The sequence below is a fragment of the Heliangelus exortis genome, chromosome Z (genome assembly GCF_036169615.1).
Source record: "Heliangelus exortis chromosome Z, bHelExo1.hap1, whole genome shotgun sequence".
In the NCBI taxonomy this organism is placed as follows: Eukaryota; Metazoa; Chordata; class Aves; order Apodiformes; family Trochilidae; genus Heliangelus; species Heliangelus exortis.
The window spans coordinates 40,337,927-40,347,736 of record NC_092454.1 but is presented as its reverse complement, the minus strand read 5'-3'; the positions used below and the strand labels follow the sequence as shown (position 1 = coordinate 40,347,736).

Genomic DNA, 9,810 nt, shown 5'->3' with positions numbered 1-9,810 from the left:
GACACAGCTGCCATCTCACCATGGGCTGCGGGGATATATCTGCTCGGGCACCTTCCCCCTCCTTCTTCACTGATCTTGGTGTCTTTTCTCTGGCCTTGCTCTCTCACTTCCTCCTCTCCTCTGCTCTCCAGGTCTCCTTCCTTATGTTTCTGCATTTGTTTTTCCTTGTTCTTGACTATGTGTCCTGGCTTGAGCCAGTATAAAGGTAATTTTCTGTCTTGTACTTTTGCTTTCAGCTAGGTCTCTTGTAAGTAGACTTGATGACAATAACAGCAAGTTTCTCAGACAGTGTCTGCTTCTAGGACTGGTAACACTTGATGTTTATAGTTACAGCCAGAGACTTTCGTGCAGAGCCAAGGACACTGCTCAGTTCTGAGGGACATTTTGCCCTACAGAAGGAGAGAAGAAGTAAAAAGGTCACACCTGAAGCCTGCCCTTCGGGAGGAACGGACAAGATAGATGACCAAAATTGACCAAACAGAGTATTCCATCCCATACACATCATACTCAGTATAAATTTGAGGGATCACAAGGGTCAAATCCCTTCCTTCCCTTCCTGCTTCCCCTTCTTCACCTGTCCCTCTTTTGCTTCAGCATCCTGATTCTGTCCATTCATCTGCCTGTGGTCCTGATCCGTGCCAGCCTGAATCTGGCGTGTTCCTGCCTCCAGCTCCCGACTGCTGCTGGCTCCAGGAGTCCAGCCTGCACTTCCCCAGGGCTGCCCTGCAGCCTCAGTGGTGACGTGAGAGTTATTGGGGGGCAGGGGGAAGGAACGTGGTATCAATTTTCCTGTATATTTGTATCTATTTAGTAATTTTTCCTATTTATCATTACTGTTTCATTAAAGTTGTGTAGTTTAGCTTCCAACCCATAAAGTCTCTCCCTTATTCTTCTTCCTTCCTTTATCAGGGAGAAGAGGGGGATTAATAGAGAGCATCTGTCATTCAGTTTAATTGCCAGACCAGTGCTAAACCGTGATAGATTTATTGGTGCCTAACGTGTGGCCTGAGTTAATTAACTTGAGTCCAGTTCAAATTTTGACTAATTTTCCCAAATCGTTTGAATTCCAAGTCCAGTGGGAGGATACCAATATAGCTCTGCTGAGTAGGAATCAGAGGGGTTTTTTTGGAAATTTCACAGGGTTGGAGATTAAACCGATCATGCCATGCCTTTGGTATTCAGGGTATGTGATATGCATTTTCGCAGCTGGAATGAGTGTTAATATGTGACTTTTTTTTGGTAAGCACTGCTTGAGAAAACTAGTTGTGATAAGGTCTGCAATACTAATAGGCAGTGCAGTACATGGTAAAGTGGTTTTTTCATACAAGGATTAAAAACTTTGTTGGTAATTACATTTTTCAGCTTTCTTTTGAGGAAAAATACCACTCTTGGGCTGAGTATACCAGATTCTAGACCTTGGTGTCTTTTCTCTGGCCTTCATGTCTTCTGCATTTGTTTTTCCTTGTTCTTGACTACTCCCAGAGGCACATCCAGCTTCTCATATCTGCTTGTCCTTGGGTAGAGGAAAGGCAAAGATTAGAACCTCAGGAGCTTCCAGCATCTTCTCACAGGAGCCACCCCTGTAGCCCCCCAGCTTCCAAAACACCACTGCACTGACTTAAGACTGGGAACACAGCTCCTCTTACGGACAAAAATGGTTCCATGTAAGACTCCTCCGGGTTTCTGATTTCACAGGATTTGTAATCCGAGTGAGAAAGAGCTTGTCAGAAAAGTGCTGAATTTTGTTTGAGCTCTCTGAGCCCCGCTTCATCTCTCGTGCTAGTTTGGAAAATGATTCAGTATATCAAGGTGTACCCCTGAATGCAAAGCAGAGGTTATCTGTTTAAATTTAGGTCATCAGATATCTACTCATTTGAAATTGCTCAACACTGATTTTAATGAGGCCTTTCCAGTGAGTAATTTACTTTGTAACTGAGGGAGCTTCCAACAGCTTCTCTAAGGAGCCAGCTTTGTGCTGCCGCCCAGCCAGATCAAAAGCACCACTGCTAAAAACTCAAGCAGTGTCACAGGGGCTCAGCTGCATCCCTGACTACAGCACAGCCTCTTCAGATGAATGACAAGTGTGAAGTCACACTTGGAAGTCATGGCCGGACAGCAAAGTCTGAGGTCTGACCCTATCTGTTACTCCCGTCAAAGACAAGTCCAGAAGGTACAATTGCTGGGTATTTATTATCAAAGACTGCACCTTCATTAATTGTGTATCCCTCTTCAGTAAAAACTCTCCACTCCAAGATGCAGCAGGCATACCAGAAACATCCAAGGGTTAAAATACAAAAATACAAATGTGTATACAAACACATCTGCAACCCGACCTCATGCCCCCGGGGCTAGGTGCCTGAGGCCCCTTGCAGCAGGACCGACTCAGGAGAGGGCTGCACAGCTCTTCCCAGCATCCGATGGATGTGGATTCTGAAGAGCACGTAATGAGCTGGGGGTAAAGGAGCACAGGGGAACAGCAGTGAAGCAAGGACCGGGAAAAAGAGAGGGCCTGGTCTGCCCATCCTGGCTCCGCAATAGGAGAAAAAATGTGTCAACGTTTAACACTGGTCTGGCAATTAAACTGAATGACAGATGCTCTCTATTAATCCCCCTCTTCTCCCTGATAAAGGAAGGAAGAAGAATAAGGGAGAGACTTTATGGGTTGGAAGCTAAACTACACAACTTTAATGAAACAGTAATGATAAATAGGAAAAATTACTAAATAGATACAAATATACAGGAAAATTGATACCACGTTCCTTCCCCCTGCCCCCCAATAACTCTCACGTCACCACTGAGGCTGCAGGGCAGCCCTGGGGAAGTGCAGGCTGGACTCCTGGAGCCAGCAGCAGTCGGGAGCTGGAGGCAGGAACACGCCAGATTCAGGCTGGCACGGATCAGGACCACAGGCAGATGAATGGACAGAATCAGGATGCTGAAGCAAAAGAGGGACAGGTGAAGAAGGGGAAGCAGGAAGGGAAGGAAGGGATTTGACCCTTGTGATCCCTCAAATTTATACTGAGTATGATGTGTATGGGATGGAATACTCTGTTTGGTCAATTTTGGTCATCTATCTTGTCCGTTCCTCCCGAAGGGCAGGCTTCAGGTGTGACCTTTTTACTTCTCTCCTTCTGTAGGGCAAAATGTCCCTCAGAACTGAGCAGTGTCCTTGGCTCTGCACGAAAGTCTCTGGCTGTAACTATAAACATCAAGTGTTACCAGTCCTAGAAGCAGACACTGTCTGAGAAACTTGCTGTTATTGTCATCAAGTCTACTTACAAGAGACCTAGCTGAAAGCAAAAGTACAAGACAGAAAATTACCTTTATACTGGCTCAAGCCAGGACACATAGTCAAGAACAAGGAAAAACAAATGCAGAAACATAAGGAAGGAGACCTGGAGAGCAGAGGAGAGGAGGAAGTGAGAGAGCAAGGCCAGAGAAAAGACACCAAGATCAGTGAAGAAGGAGGGGGAAGGTGCCCGAGCAGATATATCCCCGCAGCCCATGGTGAGATGGCAGCTGTGTCCCTGCAGCCCATGGAGGGGTTCAAGGACCACCGAGAGGCAGATGTGGATCTGTAGCCCCTGAACTGTCACAGGTGGGCAGACGTGAGGCAGGAGCCTGTGCAGGACTGCAGAGAGAGGCAGATGTGAATCTGCAGCCATGTAGGACCCCGTGCCAGAGGAGGTGACTGCTCCTGAAGCAGCCGTGACCCTGTGTGCAGCCCAGGCTGGAGCAGTCTGTGCCTGAGGGACTGCACCTGTGGGAGGGACTCGTGTCGGAGGGGTTCCTGAAGGACTCTCCCGTGAGAGGGACCCCACATTGGAGCAGGGAAGAACATGAGGAGCCCTCTGGTTGAGGAGGAAAGAGCAGCACATACAGCATGTGGGGAATGGACCCCCCCCTGCCCCTTCCCTCTGCTGCTGGAGTGCAGAGGGAAGGGAGAACGGAGGGGTGGTGGGGAAGGTGTTAAGATCTGGCCATATTTGCTCTTTCTCCTTGTAGATCAAATTAGATTCCTAGTTTTTTTCCTCACCAATTGAACTTGTTACTATCAGGGAATGAAAACTTCCCTCTCCTTGTTTCAGGTAAAAAAACATTGACGTGGATTTTCTCCATCCTGAGACACAATGGGTCCAGGGGGTGAGGAGGAAGAGGCCTGGTCGATACCAGCTGGGCCCAAACTATGAAACCCAGTTATAATTATGTATGTTATGCTGAGATATCTGTCTTTCAGTGTCTCTGAGGAGGTCATCTTTCTCCATTAAAGAGCAAGAGTTAGGTGGGCAAAATAAAAAACCAAAACAAACCGACAAGGGTCACTGTGTCTTTCCCTTGGCTTTGATGGTTTTGCTTTGCGCAAATGATCCAGAAAAAGCCAATGCCTAGGAACAAAGTTTATTTACGCTAAAGATGAAACAGGGGCATGGGGGAAAAGAAGGTTACAGACAAACCAGAACTGTTATTAGTAGGGCATTGAGGCCCGGTGCTTCAAATCCATTTCCGAGAAGGCTGCGTCCGCTTCCTTTCTCCTTCAGTCTCCGCTTTGCATGCAGTCACTCTTGGAAACGGCGTGATAGAGTTGGTGACCATCAGCATCAGTTGTCTCAAAGACGTAACCAGGTGGGTGTTTGTAGGAGGCCAGGCATCTAACAGTGCCCTTTGGGGTGTAGGCGGTAGCATAGGTGGTTGTGGCATCTAAGGGAGCGCCCTGCTGTGGGACTGAGCAGGCAGGTTTACAGCTCTTCGTAACGGAGGCTGGATGAGGCACGTAGTTGGCCTGAAAGGTCGTCAAGCAATCCATGGGTCTGTCCGGCAAAGTCAGCTGTGGAGTCGGAGTGATGGGTTCTTGCTTCTTGCACAGCCAAGACTTATAGTCTTCCTTCATGACAGAAGAGCTATTGAATGGCCCAGCACTTCTATTAAGCTTGGCCAAAGGTCGACAAGATGTGGCCGGCTTGCCATTTAGGTGCTTGTAATCTATCTGGCAAGTAGTGTGAAGGTCCATTTTCTCCAGAGGAGGAAGATAGACGTCAGGTTTTCTGGTGAATACTGGCAGCCGGGGCCAAGGTTGGTAATTGTCCTGAACCTCGGTGCTGGAGGAAAATGGAATCTCGGGGAGCTTTGTCTGGCATGGTTTGACTGGCTTGGCTGGCTGGCCCGCCAGCCCCTTGTAAGAAACACTGTGGGTCGTGAGGCCATCAAATGGGACCTCACTGGCCTTGTATTCCTCAGGTTTACGGGCATACCGTTTCTCCAGAAGATGTGGCACGTAAGCCACTTTATAATTGGTCATCTCCTGAAAGGGAGCTTTGCTTTTCTGGTCCACATTCAGGGGTTTGCAGCTCTCAGTGGCGACTGGCCCCCTGTAGCGATAGTCGTCCTGGACAAGGCTTTTGTGCTGAAACTTTTCTTCTGGTGGGCAAAATCTGTTATTTGGTCGCATACTTTCTGTCCTGGGTTCCTTCCACAGCACATAGTCATCTGGAACACAGGAGAATTCCTACCTAAGTGCTCAGCTGAAGTCCTTTGGGGCGTTTAGGCGTATGTCATCTTATCTTCATTTATGTCCTCTAAGGCATACCTGCTGATGCTGTAGCCTAGTACAAGAGCTGCTGTAGAACACATTCTACACCAGTGTGCCGACCCCTGGAATTGCTTAGCATCTACCCAGAAAATGGAACGAAAATAGTCCTGGAGCCACCCATAGCTACAGAGGTGCTGAAATCCAGTGTGGGAAGAGGAGCTAGCAACATTAGCTGGCTAGAAGATGCGCAGAGGAGAGGCAAATTCCTCATCTCTGCTTCCGACTTCCTACCAGAACTAGCAGCGTTACTGTAACTGCGCCAATGAAACTTTTGTCCCAGTGCCTGCAGAAGACAGTGCTTCAGTTCTGGCTGGTGAAGACAAAGGAACAAAGCTCCCACAAAACCCACCTACACCAAGTTACAGGGATGAGAAACAAAGGCACAGTTCGATGCACACTTCACTTTTTTTACCAGGAGTAAAGCTTGAGTGCTTTGGATGTTTCTGTGGAAACTGTGTGTGCCCATGAGACCCATCTGTCTCTTGCACATTCACAGGTTAAAACTCTGCAGCACACACAGAAGGGTCCCTTGCTTCATGCCCTGCTCAGACCTAGCAAATTCTACTTCTTTTGGATGTGTCTGATCCACAGCATGTGCAGACAAGCCCTGCAGTATAGCAAGGGTAGGATCAGCATAGCCTAAGGGTGATGCTTCTGGACCCACTTGCAGGAGCTCCCATGGCCCTGGGAATCCTGTGGGCTTCTCAGACACGCAAAGGAGGTGACTTCAGAGAGATCCCAATGCTGCCATTAATGCAGCAATTTGTGTCTGAGGGCTTCCTACACTGCTTGTTGGCTTCCAGAGATGGAAGGAATAACAAGTGCATGCTGCTTTCATCCGTCTTCTTAAAAAATTAATCTGCTGGTGGAGTCCTGAAACAAGCTGCACCACGTACCTTTGTAAGTGGTTCTCGTATCCATCTTGCCTTTGGGGATGTGCCTCAGAGGTGGGAGGCATGGAGGTACTTGAGAGATAGAGTGGGCATTATAATCTTGTTTATATGTGGAGGCCAAGTCCATCGTCTTATCACTCTTGACATATTCTGCAGGTGGTTTAACCTTCTTTGGCAACACTTCATGAGCTAGGTAATCTCTCCTGTGGAAAGAAATGTCATGATGTCTCTTGCTTGAGGAAAAAATCAGCTTTCTTTTCCCAGACATACAAGGAAATTCGTACTTCTTCTTTTAAAATATCAAGACTTTAGACTTAAGATAGTAGTTAATTAATTAATATGTCCAGAGCCTAAGTCTGCATAGGATACAAGCAATTAATGAAAGACACAGGCCTTTCCCATTTGGAACACTGGACTCTGAAGAGGAAGCTGAGGCATCCCTGGACAACCTCAGGCAGGCCAGGTTCCCCCTTCGCTTGAAGACCTGCAGTTTGATGGCTCACTGCTCAGACTCTGTGTTTTCTGCTCTTGCAAGAGCAGGCAAGCCTTACTTACTATTTCGCTTGAGGGCATGCTCTGAACCTTTCAGTTGTTGCTGAAAACCCCCAAGTAGACAAAGGAATCCCAAACCTAAGCTGAGCCTTTCCTACTGCATCAGCCACATCTGCCTTTTGAATTGACAGCTCTTCAAGGCATAGGTAGGGGAAGGACTTGGTAGAGCTTCTATGGCAGGATGAGACAAATGGGTGGTGTGAGCTGTTAAGACTTTATGAACAGGCACTGGCATCTCCTAGGTCTCTGCCTTGGTTTAGTGAAAGCCAGAGGGATGTTGCTCATGACTGTGCCTGTGATGACAAAGGAAGTAAACCTTAAGATCAGGCAGCAGCCACTCTGAGAGAACAGCAGAGCTCTCTGATCCATTTTAAATAAGCATATGCTTAATTTTTATCACCTTTTTCTGTGGACACGTGCTCGGCACATCCCTCTGCCAGCAGCAAGTTCTGCCAGCTCAGAAGTTACTTATGCCAGAGAAATCCTCACGGTCACAGTGTGAGAAATTCTGCCACACGCCACCACTGAGCATCAGCTCAGCTGAGAAGCAGGAACAGCCTAGCAAACCACAGTGACTGCCTCCAGGAGAGCAGCCACATCCCCTCTCCAGTCAGCAAGCTCTACCATAGCTGCTTTCCTCCACTTCATCAACAGCTCTCAGACCTTCATCCCTCCTTCTTGGAGCACTCAGGAGCGTTTGAACAACCCCAACATTGTTCCTTTCAGGCTCCTCTTATGAAAACCAATCATTTCTCTTGCTTCTGTTTCCCACCACTCACACACACACACACACACACACACACACACACACACACATTATCTGAGTCACAGTCCTCACTCTCTTTCACTGTTTTTCATACTTCATAGTCGAGATGCCTTCCATGGGAATATCCTCCACCTTGCATGCTTCCTTTGGCTTAAATGAGTCTCTGGGAGCAGTGCTGGGATGAAGGGGGTATCTCTCCCTGTACTCTGACAGCATGCATGGCTTCTCACTCTTGTCGTAGGGCCCGATGCGCACGTGTGGACAATGGTGGCATCTGCAGTGGGAAAAACAGCACTTGGTGAGTCACAAGGTGCCTGATTAAGAAGAGCTCATTGCCTAAGTCAGATGCACATGGCAACTCCCAACTAGAGATTAAGTGACCATTGCAATGACTGCAACAGCTTTGACTAGCTGAAGCCCAAAAGCCCAAACTGCACAAAGAAAGGGTTGTTGCTGTCTACTAAGATAGCCTGCAGTCAAACAAGCCTGCAAAGCCAGCAAAAACAGCCTCAGGAAAGCAAGTTCCCCTACACGGAAAAAAAAAGCACAGGCTAATCTGGGGCAGAGGCAAATATGCCAGATTGTGCTGGACGTGAAAGTCTACCGACAGTTCCCTTTTCCTGTCTTTATGAAACTACTTTGTCCACATAGTGAGCTCACCTGTGTAGACAAGTCAGCAGAAGGGGAAGAGTTTGGAGGGCTCCCTTTACTCACACTTGGGCAGCACTGTCCTGCCCACCCCTCTGGCTCAAAGGAATTCTGTCTGGGTCTTGAAAGACCTCTCGGTAATGTGCACCAAAACGAGGACAGTGGGAACAAAGAGATTTGCTGAGGAAGATCCCTCCTGACTCAGACCAAAACACCCCCATTGTACATCAGCAGTGGCCTCTTTCTTCTGACACTGGGGACAGCCCAGTGGCTGTTTGGCAAGGCTCAGGGAGAGGAGCATGTCTCTGGTTTTATGTCTCCTACATCATTCCTGCCGGAGTGCTCCTTACTGGATACGTGTTTTCCAGTGCTATGTCTATTCCAGAGCCAATTTCAAACTCATTTGAAAAGGCCTCTATGCTTAACAAAGACCTCATTCAACTCACTGGTGAGCTATCTTAAATTAGTAGGTATGTGATCACCTAAGTTTACACAGATAAGCTTTACTTTTACGTATGTCTATACTGATTAATTTTCCAACAGTTCCATTAATTTTCCAAGCCAGTTTCTCACTGAGATGGGAAACATGGGGAGCCTCCCTGCCATTTCTGCAGTCCTGCGACCAAGAGAAAAAACATGGGATTGGATGGGCAAAGTGGGGGAAAGATGCTTCCTGATTGAAAGCTTTAAAAATACTCTAAGACACCTTGATTTACTCTTTTTTGCGTCCGGCTTAGCAGTGGGTAACAGTGCAGCCTGCTAGCCAAGTCCCTGCTATTTGACACTCCTTCCCCCAGCCTCCTTTACATACCCACAGGAGCACAGCTGACAAATGCACTTCTTCAGGGGTGGAATCACAGGCAACTTCACAGGTGATTCAGCAGACATGTTGGCCAAGAAAAACAACTCTGCTTTTCTAAACTTCTGCAGCAGATGCTCTCCTCCAGAAAGCAAAAGCAAAAACCCACTGTTCTTCAGGAGGTGTCCCTAGAGACAACTCCAGCAGAAGACGACAGAGGACTCTCCAGAAGCAGGGACAGAGCACGACGCTGGTCCAGACTGCACTACACAGCCCAGCTGACCAACTGTTTCTCTAGGGCAGCACACCCAGGTTCCTCTGGTGGAATCCCAACCAGGACCTTCAGACTTCACAGTCACCAGGGGAACCTGTGTGATGTCACAAGTACCAAGTTCTAGATCCCAGCTCTGCTAAGAACACAGCTGGGCTTGCTGCAGCCAGCCAGTATGTTCCCATTATCTTGCTGTTGGGCATGATTGCATCAACATGTAAGTGGAGTACTCAGATGCACCTTCCCATCAGCTGTTAACATGCTAGCAGCCTCTGCATAGCTTAGACAATCAGA

The 9,810-nt window shown here is 47.8% G+C and overlaps 1 protein-coding gene across 1 annotated transcript; it reads right to left on the bottom strand.

Moving 5' to 3' along the window:
* Positions 1–4,420: 4,420 nt before the first annotated feature.
* LOC139790387 (stabilizer of axonemal microtubules 1-like) lies at positions 4,421–9,714 on the bottom strand. The gene is made up of 4 exons (XM_071732180.1): positions 9,258–9,714; positions 7,893–8,072; positions 6,484–6,683; positions 4,421–5,484 (listed from the first exon to the last, which is right to left on the bottom strand). The coding sequence occupies exons 1-4, from the start codon at positions 9,332–9,334 to the stop codon at positions 4,535–4,537; spliced, it is 1,407 nt and encodes a 468-aa protein (XP_071588281.1). The 5' UTR covers positions 9,335–9,714; the 3' UTR covers positions 4,421–4,534.
* Positions 9,715–9,810: the final 96 nt, after the last annotated feature.

Bases quoted from the DNA above. Each gene is read 5' to 3' on its own strand.
- LOC139790387 (XM_071732180.1), bottom strand. From the start codon at position 9,334: ATGTCTGCTGAATCACCTGTGAAGTTGCCTGTGATTCCACCCCTGAAG. The intron at 8,073-9,257 runs GTATGTAAAGGA...TTCCCACTGCAG, and splicing joins TGTCAGCTGTGCTCCTGTGG to ATGCCACCATTGTCCACACG. The intron at 6,684-7,892 runs GTATGAAAAACA...TTCTTTCCACAG, and splicing joins GAAGGCATCTCGACTATGAA to GAGAGATTACCTAGCTCATG.